Source organism: Cyprinodon tularosa, unplaced genomic scaffold, assembly GCF_016077235.1.
Source record: "Cyprinodon tularosa strain WSP-4 unplaced genomic scaffold, ASM1607723v1 ctg499, whole genome shotgun sequence".
Classification (NCBI taxonomy): domain Eukaryota; kingdom Metazoa; phylum Chordata; class Actinopteri; order Cyprinodontiformes; family Cyprinodontidae; genus Cyprinodon; species Cyprinodon tularosa.
The window spans coordinates 690,029-713,718 of NW_024039228.1; the positions used below are offsets into that span (position 1 = coordinate 690,029).

The 23,690-nt window shown below is 40.8% G+C and overlaps 1 protein-coding gene across 6 annotated transcripts; it reads left to right on the forward strand.

Moving 5' to 3' along the window:
• The first annotated feature begins 1,255 nt into the window (after positions 1-1,255).
• Positions 1,256-23,636, forward strand: si:ch211-168d23.3 (BRD4-interacting chromatin-remodeling complex-associated protein). 6 transcript variants are annotated; one of them, XM_038302694.1, is made up of 14 exons: positions 1,256-1,456; positions 2,194-2,348; positions 7,012-7,057; positions 7,249-7,291; positions 8,489-8,554; positions 8,749-10,275; positions 13,989-14,237; positions 14,753-15,287; positions 15,376-15,512; positions 15,618-15,679; positions 15,929-16,077; positions 16,167-16,261; positions 17,470-17,572; positions 19,136-23,636. In XM_038302694.1, the coding sequence occupies exons 2-14, from the start codon at positions 2,333-2,335 to the stop codon at positions 19,855-19,857; spliced, it is 3,750 nt and encodes a 1,249-aa protein (XP_038158622.1). In that variant the 5' UTR covers positions 1,256-1,456; positions 2,194-2,332; the 3' UTR covers positions 19,858-23,636. The 6 variants fall into 6 exon arrangements, with proteins under 6 accessions (XP_038158622.1, XP_038158618.1, XP_038158621.1 ...); XM_038302690.1 differs by having other exon boundaries at positions 1,262-1,456; positions 14,750-15,287; XM_038302693.1 differs by having other exon boundaries at positions 1,262-1,456; positions 2,208-2,348; positions 14,750-15,287.
• The last annotated feature ends 54 nt before the right edge of the window (positions 23,637-23,690 follow it).

Genomic DNA, 23,690 nt, shown 5'->3' on the forward strand with positions numbered 1-23,690 from the left:
TGAAATTCAGTGCTTTCACCTAAGCTTGATCTATTTTACAAAGAAACTTTTTCCCATTTTTTACATGTTAAACAATATTAAACTAAATGTACATTTTAATTTTATTTCTTAATAATACTAATCTGATCAATTGAATTTTGTTGTTAAAAAGCAGCTTCAAAAACTATGCATCCAACTAAGTCTGGCCATATTAGATCTATCCTAAAAGTCTTTATGATTTAATTTTGAGTTTAATTGATATACTAAGCGAGAACAGATTCTGTGAGACTGTTAATCTTCTTTTGAGCAAAGTTAACTCAAAGATTAGTGGAATAATCTGCCAGTGAATTAATACAATAGCACTTGGTGAAACTTATTTAAATCAATATACTGATATTCTTCAAACAAGAAGTCCTACCAAGTGCAACTGTATCTCTGCATCTGTAATTAGCGCACTTTTTGAGTATTTAAAAAAAAGACGAATGATCCAACAAAATCTGCTTTTACATAGTATAGCAACCTCAAAACTACGTCAAAAATATTTATGGGTTGTGCAAAGGGAAAGCTAAGATTGTGTCTCGGCTAGATGGGCAGTTTTTACAGTGTGACAAGATGTAAAAAAGTTCAAGGTGCCATACCATATATTTTCTAAGCATTGATATATTGTTGATTATTCTTTGTTTTTTTTTTAAACAAAAAATTTTATCTGATATTTCTACTCAGGATGGTGTCACAGCCAAACAGACTAGATGAATATACTATAAAGATAAAAACTAGAGAGGAGAAAATTAAGGACTGACCTGACAAATAATGCAGAATGGAAGAATAGAGATGGAAGGATGTAAAGTGGTCCCTATGCCCTCCAGCAGCAAAAGCCTATAGCATCACAATTATAGGCTGAGCGACTCAATAAAAGGAAAGAAATTATCAAAAAGGAACGTTTTAAGCCTAGCCTTAAAACTAAATTAGAAACACCCAAAAGCATTAGTCTATTCTTTAAAATAATCGATCAGCCCTTATTAAACTTTCCCCAGATTCCACCTTCTGTTTTCTCCCCATTTTCTTCAGATTATTATATTATTTAGCTTTTACTTCCTAAGTTTATTAAAGGAAAAAAATCAATCAAATCCTCCAGTGAAGGAACGCACCGCTGAGGCGCGCGGATATTAGATGCGCGTGCGCCCGCCTGATGCGCGCAGGAGGCGGCCGCGCTGCTGAAGCTGGATCCTCTCCTCCTCTCATGTTTTTTTCTCTCTCTCCTTATCCTACCTTTGTGTTGTGATCGCAGTCTGTTTTCTCACACCCACTCCGGCGCCCCCTACCACACCCCTCCTCCTCCTCCTCCTTCATCCCACCCTGTCCTCCCCCCTCCACCTCCTCCACCCCCTCTCCTCCTTTTAGCATCTGAAAAGACCACTGAGTGAGAATCGATGGCGCAGAGGCCCGCTTGACAGGACAATAAACCACAAAAAAAGGGGTGAGGGTGGTTTGTTTTTTTTATCCTCTCTTTCTTTAAATAGCAGAATTTATTCCAGCGAGAAGGAGAATCGCTCACTGCGAGAGGAGATATTTAACACAAGGCATCTTTTGTTACCGCGATATGATTTACAGAAGGCGTGGAGAGAAAAAAAAAATAGGGGTAAAAAAAGGATCTGGATCGCCTCGGATCTAAATTGAACATGAACCCACATCACCTTATGTAACCTAGAAACGCGCCGGCGGTCCCTGGTCCTGCGTGTAGCCGGGGATCAGCGCGCACTTTGCCGCTGCAGGTTTGGATGAAGCGGTCGCTTTGCCTGGATTTCATTGGGCGCTGCGGTACCTAGAGGGGTTTTAATGCGGTGGTCTGCTTGTAAACAAACGCCATCGGCAGAAGATGGGGAGAAAGCCAGAGAGTAAATGCTGGATCAGACTGCTCCTCATTCTCCCCTGTAGCCATGAGGAGAGGAGAGTCACATCCAAGGCGCAGGGGAGCGTCTATTTACAGCTGATCTGCCCTCACGTCTGTTTAAAAGCCACAACAATATCTGGTGTTTCCCTTCACCATCAGCCTCGGGCGCAATCAATACCTAGAAATATGATGCTGCCGCGGGTATAGATCTGGACCGGGCTCTCCAGAGAGAGAGAAAACTGATGAATCATATATTGATCGTTATGTGTCTCTCATGAGATGAAGGTGTGTTTTGTGGTAACCTGGTGTGACCTCATATCCAGCCTCCCTCCCGCAGCGATGCTCCAGCAGAGGAAGGTCTGGTCTCCATCTCGCCGCCTCGGCCTGGTGTCAACCCGCCTGCAGACGCTGAAGAGCGGCTGCAGCTTCCCATGAAGCCCCCACCTGAACGCACCACTCTGCATGGGGCCTCTCACATGTAAAGTATGCTCACACAGGCTCCACTTTTCTTTTTTAATCAGATTAAAACCATCCACACTGCAAAAACACTCTTAAATTAAGTGTATTTACCTTTAATTACAGTAGGTAAATAAGGAATTAATATATTTACTCCTAAAATAAAATAATTAGACAATATGCACTTGAAATAAGAAAAAGCAATTGTTTTTTTTTTCTTATTTTAAATGTAAATTGTCTTATTACATTGGCAGTGTCTCACTTTCCTCCTCAATTCAAGACAAAATACACTTATTTAAGTTTCTGCAGTGGAATAATAATCCAAATCTGACAAGTAGAGCTGTTTTTGCTCATCAAAATCTATTAATTTCTCACATATACAATATTTTTTGATGATTTTCCTCACATTTTATCATAAAAACATCAACATAATAAAAAAAAATGCCTGGATCTATTCAGTTTTGTCTTTTAGGAGGCATTTTTTCAGAAAATTTCTAAACATCAAAGTTAAGATAGTTCTGATTATAAGGTTAAGGATAAAAAAATATAACTGATATTGGATCTTTCAAAATGTTGATGGGTATCTTACATGACCATAAGCGTTGTGTTTTTATAAAAGAACTGTTGTTTTTAAGGAGATAACAATAATTTAGATTTTGCTGTGAATGTATAATGGATGTGTGCTGCTTGATTTAGTCTGCTGTTATACATCACTTCTTTAAGTTTTCTTGTGTTTGCTCAATTTTATCTTAATTTTGTAAAGAAAAGTCCATTAACATTAAATACAAAAACAAAAAACATCATAAAGCTCATGAAATAGTGTTAAATCACAACAAAATGCATGGTATTGGAATTACACACAAACACAAAGTAATGCATAATTGTATAATAGAAGATAATTTCATAAACATAGACTATCTATGTAATGTGATTATAATAGACATATTAATCTGAGGTTATAGACTATCATATTCCGATACTGTAAGTGTGACGGATGTATTCGGCCCTAGTGAGTGTAACACTTTTTTTAAACCACCTGCAAATAAAGGGGAGAGCTTTTGTGAGAGGTGGTTTAAAGCAATTTTACAGACATTTATTCTGTTTTAGGGCTGCAACTAACAATTATTTTTCAAATCGATTAATCCGCTGATTACTGTTTAATCAATTAATAATTGGATAGAAAAGGGGCACCTTTAAGAAGATTTTTTACAGAATATAAACCCTGATAAGATAAAACTTTTTCACTGAAGGGGTTCTAATTCACAGAGTAAGAAAAGCTTTTCCATCTTCAATGCAAAATATTTATATATTATTTAATAATTTTGGCATAATTACTACTCTGAAGAGGTTTCTTTTTTTGGTAATCACATTCAGTGGGGTCTGTCTACTCCATTTGATGATTCGTTGATTATTAAATTAGATGAGAATTATTTTAATAATTGATCAATTATTATTAATCCCATTAAGTGTTTCAACCCTATTCTGGACTTTGATTGGGCCTTTCTATCACATGGATATGCTCTGAAATAAATCTGGATTACAGTACATTCCTATGTACTCTTACCAGTCTCTCTGTCTCTTTGTAGCACTGAGAGAACATATTTGTTATTAGACATGGGATTCCTGTTGATGAGGATTGGAGGACTGGGAAATTGTAAATTACTTTCTTTGCTGAAGGAAAATATCCCCACTGCATGATGCTGCCATCCCTATGTTTTACAGTGGCAAATGTGTGCTGTTAGTTTTCCCTCTCAACTAGCATTTTGCAAATTTTAAAAACTCCGGTAAATTCAGTTTAGTCTCTTTCATCATGATCAACTTAAAAGAAGTTACGCTCTCGCCTGAAATACTTTTAACAGACACCCAAACTCAACTCCCAGATGATATACAGTACCTGCTTATCTGACAGCCATGTGTTGGTGTGTATCTAGTTGTTCTGTCTTCTCTTGATTTTATGTTAGACTTAAATCTTCTCTGTTATATGTTCTATCTTTTATTTTCTTCTTCTAATCCAGGGGTCTGCAACCTTTCATATCCAAAGAGCCGTTTTGCCCAGAGTCTGACCAAGTAAAAGTTTTTTAGAGCTGCAAAATATAACATGACTTTTTCTAGAAAACTTTTTTTTTTAAATCTTGTATAGGAAATCAGCTGTTGCCATCTCAAACAATCAACAATTCATGTATTTTTAATGTTAAAACATATAATTTTCAAGCTAATTCATAGAAAAATGTCTCTTAAAACATATTTCTGGTTCTTTTAATCTCATTCTTTTCCATCTTATAAAAAACGCTAAAGCTATTGATACCGGTATATATTATAGTAAATTATTTGGCTCTTTATATACATTTTAACTACTATTAAGAGCCGCTGGAGAGGGTCCAAAGAGCCATATGTGGCTCTGGAGCCGCAGGTTGCAGACCCCTGTTCTAATCTAACACTTCTAACTCTAACGCTTAGAGTTCTAACACAGAACTCTGACACAGAACGCCTGGATTTGTACTAGATTATTTGACTTTTTTTTTTTTTTTTTTATTAGAGTCATCTGAAGGGAATTTTATGCTTCTGGTTGGCAGCTGGCACACCACATTTTTCAGATTTATAATTATACAAACTTTGAAAAGTGCAACTTTCTGTTCTTGCAACTGTGTTGCTCCATTTTATAAAGCCCCATTAACCTTTTTTATTTTTTCTCTGAAAACTGTCTAATCACTACGCCTGATTTGACATTTTCTGAAACATTTTATTTAATTTTTTTTTCGTAGTCCCAGTGTTTGGGGGCCTTCATCTAAGAACCCAATCAAGCCCTTATCATTGCACTTCCACTCCCCTACTCAGCAGCTTGTGAGCTAATTTTATTAGAGTTTGCTGTTTAGTGAGAATACACATATTGAAGTTATTGTTCTCGTTAACATTGGATCAGTTGCACTGACCTTAGCCTAACCAGGTGAGGATTTAGTGCTTTAGATGCAGGTCTGGTTATCTGAAGGCCCTCCTGGATGAGATGTGGATCAGATGTTGTATTTTTCCGCCTGGCCAACTCCAGGGAAGTTTTACCACTTTTCCATGCTCTCTATGAATATAAGAATGATAACAGATTTATTGAATTTCAAAGGCAGTAAAAGTGGTTTTGTTATCAGACTAAAAGTAATACTTGTCTTTATTTTTCACTTGTTCTGTAATCGCCTTAGATTTGGGCACTATCGATCTAATGCCTTTTTAAGGATCTTTTCGCCTACTTCATGTTGTCATACTGGTTCTATTTGAAGTCACTAGCTTGGTTCTACAGGTTAGGCAGTAATCAGTCCTGGGTGTTGTTAGTTGAAATAGAAAAACTTGATTTTTAGTAGATTAATCCAAGGGTTGTTTCAGATTCTCTTTTTTCTTAAAAAATATAAAACAATTTTTCTACCTTATCAGATTGTCTTTGTTGGATATTGAAATCAACTGATCTGAAAAATCCAACAGCAAAAAAGGCAAATTAAAAAAACTGTTAGAAGGGAAATAAAAAAATAAAAGTAATAAGTGGATGGATTTTTCTTTGTGTCTGATCTGCATGATTTTCTGTTGTTGTTTTTTAGAATGAGACTTCGCCTTGTGTATCACAAAAATGATCACTCCAGTGATGGGGATGTTCTTGGCATGTAAACAAGAAAGAGCAGGCAGAGAATTTTAAAAACCAAAGCCCTGATCTATAAAGATCACAATAACGAGTGCTTAACCGCTCATGCAAAAGAAAAAAAAAACTGTGTGTGCAATTAGCAGAGTTGTTGCCGATTATATACCGTGACTGGTTACTTTATTGCAAACAATTGATGCACTTGTTTGCCAAAAAAAACAAAAAAACTTAAAACCTAATAATCACAAAACAGCAGGAAACATTTTTATTCTATCATCAACCCTAAAGGATAACTAAAAGGGAAACCAGATGAAAAGTAGCTGCTGCAGTCACTTTTCAAAGCTGTGGTGCATTTTTCAGCACCACAGCTTTGTGAACAGTGACAAAGAAAAGCTATTTATGTCAATTAAGTACATTTCAGTATATTGTAAACTAGTTAACTAAACATTTTAACTAGATAACTAGTTAATATAAAACACATTTTATCACTAAGAGAAAACTTCCACACTTCTATGTAAAGAGAGCCTGAATATTTGTAATTATGGAAAATCTCTATTTCCATCATCACAACATATGTTGCAAGCTGCAAAGTATGAGTAAACAAGTGGAAGGTGATATAACACCTTGCACTTGACTTAGCAGTCTGACAAAAACTAGACAGCACATCAGAAAAGCTAGCTGTGGAGATGTTATGAAACACACTGATGCAGTGGAATATAGAAGTTTTTCCAAATATGCACATGGCTCCTAGTGACTGGGCTAGTAAATTCCTTTGCTTATCCTCCTCCCAGTATTTTGCACATTCTGATAATCAGCACATGTTTAGATGCACTTTCGTGTGCATCTGGTTATTAGATCAGCTTTTTAACAAACCTGCAGATTTTTTATATAATAAAATCTTTAGTAAATCAAGTCCAAAGTGTAAAATCATCAGGTAAGGTGGATTAAACAGTAATGTTGGTGGTGTGGTGGTGGGTGGATGTTTGGGAGTTCCTTGGTGAGTTTTCTGCTTAAAAATATTATATCAAACTCAAATTCTTGGATTAATAGATCCCCACCTTTCTCTCAGCTGACATGGAGGATGAAGATGGGACTTGTCTACTTGATGTTTTGTGGTGAGTCTCTAATGTTTGTTTGCATTTAGACTCTTTCAAGGTAGCCTGTGACTTTCTAATGTGTGGAATAAAACAACCGGATCAAAACATGCTAACAAGTGTCTGAAAATTAGTCAAAGTAACAGTTTTTGCAACACATATCCTCATTGATTTCAGCCTTTTTTGTTGTTGTCGTTCTGCTCTTCTTGTAGTGACCCCCAAGCCCTGAATGACTTCCTTCATGGGACCAGTGAGGTAAGAAGTGATTCACAACCTTCAAACCTTTCTAGGATTGTGACTGAGGAAGGAAAATGACACCAGGCTTAAAACGATTTCTTAAAAAATTTGAGAAATATCTGAAAAGTGCGGTGTACAGTGATGCATGGCTGCAGAGAACTACAGCTCAGGTTGAAGAGCCTGTTTGTAGTGCCAGTCGATGCTCTCCACATCTGTGTGAAAGAAAGAATAAAGAAATATGTGAAATAAAACCATAAAAAGACTCATTTTCAGTCCAGTTTGCCTCCACCAAGGAGGCACAACTGTTTTGAGACTAAACTTCATGGCCTGTCAACTAAATAGTACAAACACACTCAAACTTTACCTTAGGAGAAGTTTAGATTGATCAATCAAATTAAAAGTCATGGTTTTGGACCAAGGGGAAGTTGGAGTACCCAGAGAGAACCCATATGTGCATATAGAGAACATGCAAACTCTACGCAGAAAGATCTCAGCCCAATAATGAATGAATAAATTAATGTAAGGACGGATGGTCAGATGGATGATGCACATCAGTAACCCAAAACTTTCAACCAAAAACTCCTTATTGACTTTAGCAGCACTTGTTTATGTAGTTTCTGCTTTATTTGAATCACCTGTATATTTATCTTTGTCAAGTTTTAATCAACTAAATTTTATATTTTTGTCGACTACAGTCACATTCAGTGAATCAGAATATTATTGAAGAGTTAATTTAGTTCAGTAAAAGACAAAAACACATTATATAGATCATTAACTGATAATGAATACAGAACATTACATCAGACAAATAAAATAAGATTAAAGAGCTGTTGGCTTATATTATTATATTTAACATAAATGTGTCTTAGAAATTTAACCAACCAAGAGGTTGTTATAAAGGGGGAAAACATTTGATAGAGCCTCCTAATCCTTATGGGAATGTTTTCACCCCCTAACACTCCGACCCAATCTGAATATGAATTCACACCAGTTTAAGCCCTTCCACTTTGCAACTACGCACTGATTTGTTTTGATCTATCCCAGTGAGATGCTCTGATATCTGAGATACTCTTTGGATCATAAGGAATCAGACTTGGGGAAATTTTTGCAGGAGGAAAGGCAGCATTTAAAGAGGGTCCTAATCTAACATTAAATGCATATTTCCCCTCGCTTAAGGTGGCCAGATCTAAAATAGACTGCTTTTTCTCCCACCAGCTGCAGACTGAGGACCTGCTCATTAACTCCTCCTCTGGGGAGCCCTCCCTCTTCACAGATGCCCCGGTGAGTGTCTGGATGTACAGCCAGCAGCGTCACAACAACCTGCACTAACCCCCAGAAGGATCCTGTTTTTCTCTCCATTTTGTGCCTCCTGTTAACGCTGGCTAATCACACAATATTCCCCCACCCCACCCTTTTATCCCACCACCCTGCCTCCTCTGTTGTCTGTGTCTCTCTCCCACTGTTTCGTCCTCCAGAGTCCCGTCTCGCTGCTGGGAGACGGCAGGGACTGCCCAGACACGCCCCCGCCTGGTTGTGTGGATCTGTCCTTCCTGGAGGAGGCTCTCTTATCATCTCCAGAGGGTGGAGAGGACTCCGAAGCTGTGCAGCCTCCTGTGGAGGCTGGATGTGAAGCAAAGGCGGAGGGGGTGGGGGAGGCGGAGGTGGCGTGTGATATCCTCCAGCAGAGTCTGCAGGAGGCTGAGATCACGGAGCAGACCATGGCCCTGGAAGCAGGCCTGGCTCAAACAGGAGATGGTTTGTCCCTGTACTCCCCCGCTCCTCTCCTCTCTCCACCGACTGTGCCATTCATCCCCAAATCTGTCACCTTGCCGGTTGCTACAACGTTACCCAGGGACACCCAGGCAGCAGTCGAGCCCCCACAGCCCTCCCTGCTGGCTGTTGGACCAGGTTGCCCATCTCTCAAACCTGCAGCCCCGGCTCAGCTGATGGGACTCCTGCCTGGAAACGTGTTTCCTGCTCCGTCTCCGGACAATTCCTTCTCCCTGAGTCCCGCTCAAGGTTCCAGCATGATCATCCACAAGGCTGTCCCCAGTGTCACCACCCGCCCTCTCCTCAACCCGCCTCTCAGAGCTGCAGCAGCACCAGCACCAAGCATCGTCCTGCAGCGTGCCCCACTCCCTATTCAGCCCAAGCTGCCCATCAGCATTCAGCCCAGACTGGTCCAGATTAGCCCCAAGCCCTCAGGGCAGAAAGCCACCTCTGGTCTCACATTTGTCCCTGCCACTGCTTCTCCAAACATGTTACTCTCCCAAGCTCCAGGCCAAAAGACCGTAGCTCCGCAGCCACAGGCAGCACAGCAGCTCTCCAAACCGGTCAGCCTGCAGCTGGTCAACCAGGGCGGCTCCTTCGTGCTACAGCCTCAGGGACTCTTCCAAGGTCAGAACCAGTTTCTTCTTCCAGGCCAGTGTCCCGTCACAATCTCCCAGCCTGTCCGAGCGGTCCAGCCTCTCCTTACCCCCAGCCATCAAGGCCCATCTGTTCACAGTGTGGCTGCCTCCACTGGGCAGCTTGTGGATGGTTCTCAGATCCTAACTGTTCCCCAAAGACAGCTGAACTTCAGCCCAGTCTTCACCACTCCTACAGGGCAGCTAGCTCTCCGCCAGGCCACCGTTCTTTCAGGATCGCTGCAGCTGCAGTCAGCCCCCGCTACTGTCTTCCAGATGCCAGCACAGCTGGCTGGAGCTTACACAGCCGGAGGGCAGGGGCAGCAAGCCACCCTGGTCCACAGTCCTGCTCTTGGGAACCACATCACCTTGATCAACAGTTCAGGGGTGCTACCCCAGGATCTGACTTCCATCTCTATTGTCAACGGCGCCTCTGTTGTTCAGGGGCTGCCGTTCGCTGCCCAGGCGGCGGCTCACCAGGCGGGGCTGACAGAAGGACAGCTGAGCCTGCAGCGGGCCTCTGTGGTGCTGCTGCCTGAGAGGCCTGTTCAGGAGGAGAGGAGCATCTCAGAGGAGGCCTTCCAGCAGCTGCAGCAGGTGAGCTTCACTGCTGTCACAACAGAAAAACCATGATGTCCGGTTTTATCAAGGTTTACTTTAGTATCAGTGACTCACATTTGAAAAATATATATTTTTGAACAGTTTTATGAAAAACTGTCCTTAGTTTAATATATATATGATTTGAAAGCCCTCAGTTTCAACAAGACTGAACCAGAAGTGTTTATTATTAAATTGTATTTTTTTCCCTCTTTGAATACATTTGAAAAACATGTAAAAAAAAAAGTGTCAATACTTTTTTAAGGCACTGTAGAGACCTTTTGCGGAAGCTGGTCATACAACCTCATGTGTCAGAGCAAATTTAGGATCGTTCAACCTTAAAATTATGGAAATATAATCTCAAAGGTACAAAAGGCTATTGGTGGAAAACCTATTTGCAAAGATATATATATATATATATATATATATATATATATATATATATATATATATATATATATATATATATATATATATATATACACTCACAGGCCACTTTATCAGGTACACCTGTCCAACTGCTCGTTAACACTTAATTTCTAAGCAGCCAATCACATGGCGGCAACTCAGTGCATTAAGGCATGTAGACATGGTCAAGACAATCTCCTGCAGTTCAAACCGAGCATCAGTATGGGGAAGAAAGGTGATTTGAGTGACTTTGAACGTGGCATGATTGTTGGTGCCAGAAGGGCTGGTCTGAGTATTTCAGAAACTGCTGATCTACTGGGATTTTCACGCACAACCATCTCTAGGGTTTACAGAGAATGGTCCGAAAAAGAAAAAAACATCCAGTGAGCTGCAGTTCTGTGGGCGGAAATGCCTTGTTGATGCCAGAGGTCAGAGGATAATGGCCAGACTGGTTCGAGCTGATAGAAGGGCAACAGTGACTCAAATAACCACCCGTTACGACCAAGGTGGGCAGAAGAGCATCTCTGAACGCACAGTACGTGGAACTTTGAGGCAGATGGGCTACAGCAGCAGAAGACCAAACCGGGTGCCACTCCTTTCAGCTAAGAACAGGAAACTGAAGCTACAATTTGCACAAGCTCATTGAAATTGGACAATAGAAGATTGGAAAAACGTTGCCTGGTCCTATTAGTCTCGATTTCTGCTGCGACATTCGGATGGTAGGGTCAGAATTTGGTGTCTACAACATGAAAGCATGGTTCCATCCTGCCTTGTATCAACGGTTCAGGCTGGTGGTGGTGGTGTCATGGTGTGGGTAATATTTTCTTGGCACTCTTTGGGCCCCTTGGTACCAATTGAGCATCGTTGCAACGCCACAGCCTACCTGAGTATTGTTGCTGACCATGTCCATCCCTTTATGACCACAATGTACCCAACTTCTGATGGCTACTTTCAGCAGGATAATGCGCCATGTCATAAAGCTGGAATCATCTCAGACTGGTTTCTTGAACATGACAATGAGTTCACTGTACTCAAATGGCCTCCACAGTCACCAGATCTCAATCCAATAGAGCATCTTTGGGATTTGGTGGAACGGGAGATTCGCATCATGGATGTGAAGCCGACAAATCTGCGGCAACTGTGTGATGCCATCACGTCAATATGGACCAAACTACCTGAGGAATGCTTCCAGCACCTTGTTGAATCCATGCCACGAAGAATTGAGGCAGTTCTGAAGGCAAAAGGGGGTCCAACCCGTTACTAGCATGGGGTACCTAATAAAGTGGCCGGTGAGTGTATATATATATATATATATATATATATATATATATATATATATATATATATATATATATATATATATATATATATATACTGCTCACCCAATGCGGGTGGTCTCCCTTTTCCCTCCAAGCTCAGCTCCTCTACCAGAGGCCTGGGAGCTTGAGGGTTCTGCACAGTATCTTTGCTGTTCCCAGAACTGCACTTTTCTGGGCCGAGATGTCTGATGCATTTCCAGGGATCTGCTGTAACCACTCCTCAAAGTTTTGGGGTCAATTACCCCGAGTGCCCCAATGACCATGGGTACCACTGATGCCTTGACCTTCCATGTGTTCTTCAGCTCTTCTCTGATTCCTTTATTCTGATGTTACAGTCACTTGGTGTTGTTATGTCAACCACAATGGCTTTTCTCTGCTTTTGTCCTCCACCACAATGTCTGGTTGGTTTTCCATGACGGAGTCTCTGGCACCTCATCTTCTGTTCCCCATTGTCTGAGACATTCACTGAGCGTGTCATCTGTTGGAGCCTTGTCCTTGATGTACTTATGGATCTTGGATGTTTCATCCTGGATAGTGGCTCTCACGCTCACCAGTCCTCAGCCTCCTCCCTTTCGACAGTCTCAAGGTGCTGGATTTGGGGTATCCAGTGCCCTCCATGCATGGTTAGGAGCTTTCGTATCTTAACATCTGTGGCCTGTATCTCACCCTTTGTAGAGCTTATTATTCCTGCTGGGAATCTGAGTACTGGTAGAGCATAGCTATTTAGTGCCAGAGACTTATTCTTGTCTTTGAGCTGACTCATTAGGACCTGCCTCACTTGTTGGAGGTATTAGGCCGTAGCCACTTTCCTTGTCACCTCTTCGAGGAGGCCATTTCATTATGGGATTATGAGGTACTTGTAACTGTCCTTGATGTCTGCTATTGTTCGTCTGGGAGTGAGACCCCCTCTGTGTGGACTACCTTACCGCTCTTAGTCACCATCCGACCACACTTCTCTAGTCCAAATTACATCCTGATGTCTTTCCGGATGGTATGGATCAATGAGTCGATATCTCACTCATTCTTAGCGTACAGCTTGATATCATCCATGTAGACAAGGTGATGGCTCCGTTCCTTAGTCAGTAGCCCTAGCCAGTGTTGCTGATTATTTGGCTGAGGGGGTTCAGGCCTATGCACAACAGCAGTGGAAACAACAAATCTCCTTGGTTTATGCCACATTTGACGGAGACTTGTGCAAGTGTCGTGCCATTGGTCTCAAGGGTGGTTTTCCACAACCTCATTAAGTTTGCAATATAGGCTCTAAGGGTCTATATGTAATGCATATAGACATATGGAATGCATATATATATATATATATATGCATTCCAATCACAATAGTGAAGGTGTGATGCTTTACGCTAGTTTTATTGCCACAGCAATGACACTCCTCAGTCTAAAACAAGGCAGACAGCACTATGAGGATCGCACTCTTTGATTTTTCCAGTGCATTTAACATGACTCTGTCTGACTTACTTTGTGTGAAACTCCAGCAGACTATTGTGGAGGCATCAACAATTGCCTGGATGAATACCTACCTGAAAAACAGACCACAGTTTGTTAGACTGAAGCTGTCTAATTCAGTAGTCCGCAGCACAGGAGCAACACAGGGGACAGTACTCTCGCCGTTGCTTTTTACTCTGTACAGAGTCCGGAATTTGATCCTGAATGTCAACAAAACAAGGGAGATGATTGTAGATTTCAGAAGAAACAGGAAAAGGTTGAATCCTGTTATGTTGAATCCTTCATTAAGAGCCAGACCTCTATAGAAGATCAGTTATTTTCAGTTGCAGCTTTTAACATTTACAACAGCGGATTAAAAATAACAATAAGGACTTACAAGATTAATTTATGAATTAATCTCAAAACCAGAACATTTTGTTTTCTGAGTCATAAGATGATTGTTTATTCTTTCCCAAAATGAAAGAACTATTTCTAAAAATGTTTTGCTAGTGATGCTAATCCAGTCGAGTGTTGTCTTGACTGTAGTGTGTCTCCCTGCAGCCCTTTGGACACGTCGTCCAGCATGTCTCAGTGCAGTCCAACTCTGCAGGGCTGCGGTCCTCTCCTCCTCCTGTAGTCGCAGTGTTACAGCCCCATCCTGAGCCTCCTCTTGCTCCTGAAGCCGCTGTGGAGATGCCCAAACTCCTGATGCCCACAGCAGACCTCAAACACATGGTGGAAGAGGTCACCCACTCCATGAGTCAGAGCCAGGCCTTTATGCAGCACATGCCACAGGTCAGTGCATGTGAGGTCTTATGCACATTCCTTCTCTCTGACGTGTTGTACGGTACTTTAATGTTAGTGTTTTAGGGAGATCCGTGTGACACACCAGCAAAAAGAGGATCACAAAGTAGAAGAGAAGGAATATTAAACATGTCAGTGCTTTCTCTGCTAACTTTCCAGACTTGAGGACCAGTTTATTGTTGTAAAAATGTTTCAATCTCTGTCAGAAGAATTTGAAGAAAAAGAAATGAGAAATATATGAGAAAACCTAAAAGTTGTACTCAGAACCTTTTTTTTTATTATTAAAACAGCACATTTTCCTTTACAAAACATGTTATTTGCTTGCAAGACCAATGGAAGAAAATTCACTCCATACATGCCCCCAGCCCCCACTTAAAGTTTTAAACATTACGGTAGATGATGTATAACAAAAATTGAGAAGTAGAACAGCTTTGTTCAAAGCAGAGTTTAATGTCTAATAGAGAGGTTGGCCTAAATGATGCTCTGATGTTCTCCACCCACAGCAGGAGGCTCTTGGTTCTCCCATTCCTTCTGAACTAATGGTTGCAGCCCTCCCCGCTGTACCCATTGATCCCCTCGCCTCCCCGGTTGGCAGCGACAGAGAGAACCAACCCCAGCCTGGTGCTGCATCTGAACCGGATCCTAATGTCATCTCGGCCGAGCGTGGTGAACTTTCTCCACATCCTTCTGACCCTGGGGACACAGCTCTCCCCTGCTCCCCATCTATGGTTCAGGAAGCAGTGAGACCAGCATCTGTAACTTTCTCCCCTCCAGCCGGGCCTCCGACTTCAGCTTCCCAGCCCCTCATGGAGGCCCAAGTCCAGTACCAAGCCCCCCACCAGCACCAGGTCCCACAGAACTTATTTGCTGAGGCGCAGGCAAATGTTCCTCCGTCTGCCCCCCAGCCTCAGTCTACGAACGCCACTCCAGCCCACAGCAGTCCGTCCCCTCTGCATGTCAGCATCTCTGTGCCTCAGCAGCAGACTGCACATCTCTCTAAAGAGGGAGACGAGTCTGCTGTCCAACAGCACACACAAAACAGTGAGTTCAACTACAGCTGATTAGGAACCTGTATAATGGTTTCCTCCAATAGTAGCTCCACCGTAATCATCTTTGTGTCTTTTCCCAGAGCCCACAGCTGCCTTGGAGAGTGAGACCTTTACTCTCAATGTGCATCCACCCTCACCTGCAGATCAGGGGGCTGGAGTTCCCAGGCATCCTGTTCAATGCGGACCCTTTCAGGGGAGCCAGAAAACCAGCCAAAAGGTTCCACATATTATTTGGCACGATGTAGCTATTAACGCTTAATTATTTTACCTAAAACTCAAGCTTGAGTCCAGTTTTTCCTATTATAATTGATGTGTCCATCAGTTGGCAGGTAATCTGGAGCTGCAGAGGGAGGAGAGGCTCACACCAGCAATGCGCAGACACAGGTAAGAGGTTCAAGTAAATGTCAATTAAAATCGAAGGTTAAGGTTTATAGTCCTTATTGAAGAAATTATTTTGTTGCTCAGTTATTGCTTTCTGTCCTCTTTCCTGTTTAGTCAAGTGTGTTAAAGAGCCAAACAAAGCATCAAAACGTTTAAGAATAAAAGCTTTTTTGGTTCTTCCGCTGCAAAACTAACCGTTAACTTCCCAGTCATCGCACCGGTTTTAGTTGCGAACTGTCCTGCTTTCGTTAGATTCCAGCAGCAGCTTTGTTTGGACCATGGAGCTGTTCAGAACCCGATCACACGGCCGGCATTCACCTCTCTGAAAGACGCTGTCAGATGCCTCCTGCCGTACCACACCTGTGCCGGTCACCTGCCCACTCAAGATGACTTCAATACAGGTTTACACGCATCGTTTGATAATTTAAGTCTGAAAATCTAACAAATCTGTGTGAATATGATGTAGAATTAAATGCCTCCCTCTTAACAGTCGACCAGGAGTTTGACACTGTGTCCGGTTTCCTGCTGAAACGCACCAAGGATATGGTCAACAAATACAGGCAGCTACTGGTAAAGGAAACCCAGGTGAGACATTTCACATTTTCTATGTCTATATAGTTAGAATAACCAAAGAACAGAAGGTTCATTTCCAAAAGCTCTGTGAGCAGACTGCATGTTTTTGCTTTCTAGATACTGGGGTGTATTTAGTTATCTTGTGGCTTGAAAAAAAGATTCTGCTTACTTAAACTTTTAGCTTTCATACTTTCTTTTTCATCCAACAACTTTAACTGAAAAAACTGCAACCAGTTGTCACCTAAATAAGAATATAAAATGCAGATGTGTGTAAATCAATGTCACTATAAACAGCAGTTCTTCGAAGGCCTAGAATAGTTGTCATAGCTGTTATTAGTGAATATTAGTGTATATGCTTAATATAAGAAACCAGGCAAGGGAGGTATTAGTCAGAGAGGTAGCCACAGATATCCGCAACTCAAATGGGGAAATCTGTTTAGATCAGTGATTTTTAAACTGTCTGTAGGACCCATTGACCTGCATGTTTTAAATGAGTCTCTGCTCCAGCACACCTGCATCAAATAACTGCAATCCTTTCTTAGCAGCAACCATGGGCTGCAGGGACCTGCCAGTCCCCCATTTATTTAAACCAGGTGTATGGAGGCATGGAAATACCTAAAACATGCAGGACAGTGGTCCGAGTTTGAAAACCATTGGTTTAGAGGACAAACAGTAGTTGTGCACAAATCTGACCTTGTTTTGCCCAACTGGATGGGCATCTGTAACAAGGTGTATGGACTTTTACTGGACTGCTTCTGCAGCACAAACAGAGTGCAGATCTAGTAAACAAAATCCCACAATCCCCAGTGCTCTTATACATAGTCCAGCCTTAAAACCAATTTGGAGTCTGTGGCAAGAGCCCAGAAGTTCCCAAAGGCTGTTCAGAATGAAGATGGACTGAATGAAAAAACATCATTAATGTCTATATGTGCAAACTTATCCTCTAATTACAGTAAATGATGAGAGGCTGAGTGCAAAACAATTTTTTTAGGTTTTAAATTGTAAGCAAATTTTCCCTTCACCACTTGGCACTTGTTTCAGCTCTAATTCATTCTAATCTATTACATAAAATCCCAATGAAATAAACAGACATTTGTGTTTTATAAAGAGGGTTACAACTTGAGCAAGGCTTTGACTCATTATTTATATTAGAACAGAGGCTAACTCACACCTCAGGCCTGTTTCTCAGTGTCTGACGACGTCTGACCTGGTCTTCACAGCAGGAGAGTCCGTCAGCAGAGATGGTGATGCTGGAGCGTCTCTTCCTCCAGGCTGAGAGGTACGCGTTAGCAGAGGAGAGGCGGCGGGCTCGCAAAGATCCAGGTCAGTGTTTCACCAGGGGGAGCAAGTATCACTACAAGGAGTGTGAGAACATTTAATATGACTCAGGAAAGTGATTGAATGAGTGCCTCTTTTCTTTTCTTAGACATTTGAAGTGGTACCTCAGGGCACTGCACTTAACCTCTATATTTGTTCCAGCAGAACTCCCAGGAGTGAATGACTGATTAAGATGTTTAAATGTAGAGCGGGGTCGTCTGAAGAGGGCGGCCTGATGATTGAAAATTATATGTGAGAAGTTGAAGGCAAATTAAAGCTGTATTTATGTTAATTAAGAACCTGAATGAAGGAAGGGGACTCTTGATAGCTGTTAAATGTCAGGCCTGGCCGCTGTTAAACTCTGGAGCCCCTTAGAGAATGTCATTAATCTGAAATCTCATTTATAATCTCAGTTAATGAAGACATTCTCATGTATTGGATTATATTTATCACAGTGGATGTCTAAATGTATAAGCATCAACATTTGATTGATGTTTTTTCTATAGATTTATTTACAAAATTATTTAACTTTTAAAGGAAGGTAGATTACTGCCCTGTGAGGGCATTTGCATTGCTTTATCGTGGTCATTTTGTCATGTTAAATTCCTCAACTTTATTTGATACTATTGGGATTTTACGTGATAGACCGACAGAAAAGTGGGAAATTTATCATTGAATATTATTTAGCTTTTATTAGTCTGACAAGTACCCTTATCTAGAACCTCTAGGATCAACTTCCCTGTACTTTCTAAGCAAAACTCCTCCCTCAGCAAAATAATGAAGTCTGATAAATGACATTCAAATTTACTATTGTGACTTAACATGTGAAAAGATCCAAGGGGTAAGCATGCACCGGCAACACCCCAAGCAGGACTAAAGCATGGAAAGAGGCAAGACTAAGACAAGAGGCGAGACAGAGAAGCCTGAAAACGCAGAATAGGAAGATCATCAAAAGATGATGGAGATTTTAGAAAGGCAAGAGAGACAAAGGAAATTAAACTAAAACCAAAGCACTTTGCGATTATTTCAGTACAATTGCCATAATCATGATAAACCTGCCTGTTGGTTATTTTTAGCACCTAACTTCTTTTTTAGGTAGACAAATATTAAAGTGAACCCCTGACTATAGAGCACTCGTTCAAAACGGACAAATAACTACAAGCAAGTTAACAACATAAACTAGAAGACTCTAAAGGGAGTATGGAGATCCAGATAATATTGCAACTTCATGCAGGCAAAATTAGCGGAGGTGGAGGATAATAACAATAAAAATTGATAATCATAATTGAACTTTATTAATCTCACATTGGAGAAATTGACCTCTGCCTTTAACCCATCCCCCTGGGGAGCAGTGAGCTGCCATCGTTGGGCGCCCGGGGAGCAGTGCAGGGTTAAGGGTCTTGCTCAGAGACCCAGAGTGGCAGTCTGTGGGAGTGGGGCTCAAAACTCAGAACCTCAGGATTCCAAGCTCTATGCCTTAACTATGCCACTCCCACCTCTGGAGACTGCAGATGAAGCAACAAAATAACTAACCACAGTGTTCTATCCCTCCATTTTTCTTTCTAACAGAAACATTTATGACAGCTTTGATGACGTCAGCGTCTTCCCCTCACAGTGCCCAGTCCTCTGGCCTTTCTCACGTACACTCATCAAGCAGCCCTTCCTCCCCTCCAGCCTGGGCACGACTGACCGAAAGACCCCCGGGACTGAAGACGTATCGTTCCAGCTCACGTGGAGCTCTGAGACTGACCATCAAGCAGGAGTCAGGTTCTCGCAAAGTGATCCACAACTCGGCCTGCGATCCGGGACTCAAGCGGGACCACACGGGGCAGCTGACCAACGGCGGTGGAAGTGTAAATGAGCGTCACCCGCAGGCAACCAATGGCGCCACTCGGCGTCACCAATATGGAGAGGAAATGTCAGATGGAGTTCTTAGCTGTAACACTGGAGAACAGGTCCAACAGACAGCGGCCGAATCCCAAACAAAACCTCCGATTCCCCTTCCGATGACAGAACCAGAGGATGTTTGCTTTGAGATTGCCACTAGGGACATCGGCGCCCCAAAACTGAAATGCTACAGACTGGATGTGTCCCCTCAGCCAGAGCAGCACTTAAGCCCGGCGTCCCTGCCTTTCCAAGAGGACAACATCCTCAGCGAACATCTACAGAGTGCCATAGACAGTATATTGGAGCTCCAGCGCCTGCAGGGGCCCTCCACTGCCCCGAGCAGGGGAGCATCAGGCCCCTCACTGGACCAGCCTGTCACCAGCATCCTAGAGGGACACCTGTGAGGTAATCTGAAAGGGCCCAATAAAAAGATGTTAATGAGGATGTTGCTTGTACTAATTGTGTGAAGGAAGATAATAATGAATAGGCACTATAAAGAGATGCATACCAGACAACAGCACTATCTATAGTCCAATAGATGTTAGATACTTCATTTTTGATGTACGTTTGTGGAAAAAAAAAATCTATTTGAATAGGAGCTATATCGTTTCAGTGGTAGTTAAGTCCTACAGAGGTTTACGACACTGGTGTAACCGTCATCAGCATATAGTATATAAGTAATAGTGAGGATAATAAAACACGGAGTAGGCTGAGATTATTCAATAGTTTTTTATTATAAGATTTTTTTTAAAACTGTGAAGCTTTTTTTTTTTTTTTTTTGCATAGTGCCAATCTTCCAGGGTATTTATTTTGATACTTTGTGCCAATTGTGTTTTGCATTGAGAAATGCAGCGAATGTGTGAGGGGTGCATGCGTTCTTGTTTGAATTAGTTTGCGTGGATTCCGATGAGTGTGTGCGTGGTAGTGCATCGGATCATGTGACGGGATGAAAGACACAAAAATATCCCACGTGCGCCGTCATCCTGGCTTGATGAATGGAACTCCAAAGATTTTGTGACTTGCTACATTCTAAATACACCAGCAAACGTCCATGTCATGTCTCTTCCCGCAAACTAGAGTCTGTACTCGTTGAAATAGCAAAAGACATTATAAAAAAAGAGGCCGATGGGGCATAGAAACACATTAGGCAGTTGTGTTTTGTTGCTATTTTTAGAAGTTTTGACCATTTCTGAAGTCAAACTGTGACATACTGCTACCGTAGTTTAAATGCCACTTTTAGAGACAAACAGTTTCCCCTACTGTGTGAATGAACATGCAAGCAATAATAGGTTAGGGTTGTTAGGAGCTGCAGTGATGCAGGAAGAGTAAGGAGCCTGTTTAATAGCTGGGATTGGGTGAAAGCAAAGATTGTTTTGCAGAATGAGAGATGCTTTAAAGTCATGAAGGCCTTTGCTGTTTTGAAAATATTGTCTCAAGGGATTAAGGTTGGCTTATAGGCATCGATGACCATAAAAAATGTTCAGTTTTGGAATGAAATACACCAAAACTAGTGGAAAATCCTGAGTTTGAGCCTCTCTGCATCATCAGCCTTTAACCAAAAACACGACAGATCATCTGCTACACTTCCATTTTATTTAGGCAATTGTTGATTTTTGCAGCTTCTTATGTTATTGTGACAATCTGTTCGCCCATATGAAAACGTGAATTCTGTTGCTATCCATCTTTAAATTTGTGCGAAATATTTGCTGTAAGTGAATTTTTTTGCTAGAAGATCAAAATTTGAAATGTAAAAACTGCAAAAATATTGTTCTAACATGTTGGAAAGGCAGAAATTAAGCTTAGGGTTTTAATGTATGGAGCAAATTTTGTGTCTTTATTTTGCAAATGCTTGAAAAACTATTCTAGCAATGATAATTTTTAAAGACTGATCCATATATATATATTTTTTAAATTTACCTGATGGTTGCAGATTTTGCTAATAGGGACTTAAGATCTGTAGTTGCATCACAGATCAAAACTATTTGTCTAAGCAATAAGCACAACATCTCGATTGTGTTCCATTTCATTTGAAAGGCAAAATGACAAATCTTGAAATGATTAGATGTTTATCCTTTAATGTATAACTGTAATAACATTAATTTGCTATAGCAGTGGTAGAAATAATTATTTGAAATAAAAAAAAAAAGCAGAATCTCTATTTTCAGATTATTATTCAGATGTCTCAGGAGTTTTGATTTCAGATATTTGTTACAATATAATGACACAAAATTTGTTCCATACATTTAGGGGTTAAGACATGTATTGGAAATATTTTTAAAATGGACCCCATATGAAATAGGGTGTTTATCTTAAAGTATTCTCTGATCTCAGTGTTGGGAAACGAGAGCATCCAGAATTTTGGGCCAACTTGCTAATGTTTTGTTTTTTGTGAGTCTTTTTTTGTGTGTTTAAATAGTCTTTTGTCACATTGAGCAAAAGGAGTTTTAATATGCAGTAATTTAGTGTTGAAACTAAATGTTCTAGTGTCTGTGGAGACATGGAAGATCCATGAGACATGTCTGTATGCTATTGCTAAAGGTACGGCTGGCAGGAGTCAGCTCGCCTGCTTGGGGGATCTTAAGGGCAATTGGCTGCAAGTTTACAGTTTAGATAATCTAAAACTTAAAAGTGACTTTAAAAAGTATTTACACCCTTGAACCTTTTTAGATTACGCCCAAAATGATTGTCTTGATCTGGAAGTATTTGCATATCCGTATAAGAAAAAAGTTCAAGCTTGATTTTCTTTCTCATTCATGCATATATTTTGATACTAACCAGTCTACTTTATAATGGTTTTATTTCTTGAAGTTCTGATATTTAATCTGATACTTTGTCAAAATGTTCCAGTTAACTCTCACTATGTTCCCTCCACTGTTGCCAATTTTTCAGCAAGGAAAGTCACTAGGTGACATTTTCTAATTTATAAATTATTCAATAATTTACCTGAACTCAAACTATATAAATCAGTATTTATCAAATTCAGCTTTGAGGCAGTTAACATAGGGGCATACAGTGGCTGATACTGTTTAGGAATTAATGCAGGGAGGGTCTATTTTAGTGCAAGTTTCAAAAAACAGAAAAAAACACTTCAAATATATTTACATCCTTGCTTTTTAATACAGGGAGGATCAATTGAAGCTTTGGGCATATGCGAGTCATCTTTGATATGGTAAACCGACAGCATACATGGTTAGGTGCCGACTGTCACCGCTTTGGAGGGTGGAGGGGCTCGCAGCAGCACTCACTTCTTCCTGTAGACCATAAACTCTATGGCAATATTTGCTTTAAAGCTGTTGCTCACAGAAAAGTCACTAAAGTGGTCTGAAGAGTCAGAGTTGGCAACACTGCTTTACTTTCCCTGTTGGAAAGCATCGCCACAGCATACTTCTGCCACCACCATGTTTCAATATATGAGGTTTTCCCAAAGAGGTTCCTTCCTTTTTGCCATTATCAGGCAATCAGATATTCTGACTTAAAAAAAAAAGTTCAGTGGGTTATACTGTTGCAAGTCACTATAATTAAAATTCAGCAAAGAGGGGGCTTTTTTTTTTTAATTAACAGACATGTTGGATCCTCTGTCTCCACCAAGTTTCAGCAAAAATGCAGTAAAAAGATGTCAGTGTCTTTCACAACAGATTGCACTCTGTCACTGCTGAACTTATTTAAGGGGAAATCATTTATTTATCTTGTGCTAAGTACTTCCCAAAGTTCTCCTTTATAATTAAGTTCTTATAGAAGCGCAACATGGACAGAGTCCCCTTGAATGAAGCAGCCTCATGTGCCATGTTTTTGTTTTTCCTCTGAAGTGTCTAACGCTGCCCTTTAGATACTTAGCTTGTCTGGATCATCCGATAAAATAATTCTGCATGTTGAGCCATTTTATTTGTAATTGTGCTTTATTCAGCGTTTGAACTGTGAAACCAGGGGAGCTCATAACTTTACACAATTTCAAACAAAAACATTCGACTAGCAGATTGTTCTGATGCCAAAATCAAGAGGCCTTAATTCAACAGAACTAGATTGTAAAAAATAAATGCTGATAAAAAGAAAAAAAAAAAAAAAAAACTAGAGGGTTCAACTAAAGACTCCTTTGACCTGAAACGAGTCATTCATATAAGAAATGTTAAGAAAACCACTTTTGTACTCATTTTTACAAACTATTTATTAAACTGTGATTTTGTAAGAAATGAGTCCGTATTATTTTTGGGGTTTTGTTTCTGAACACATGTGAAAATGA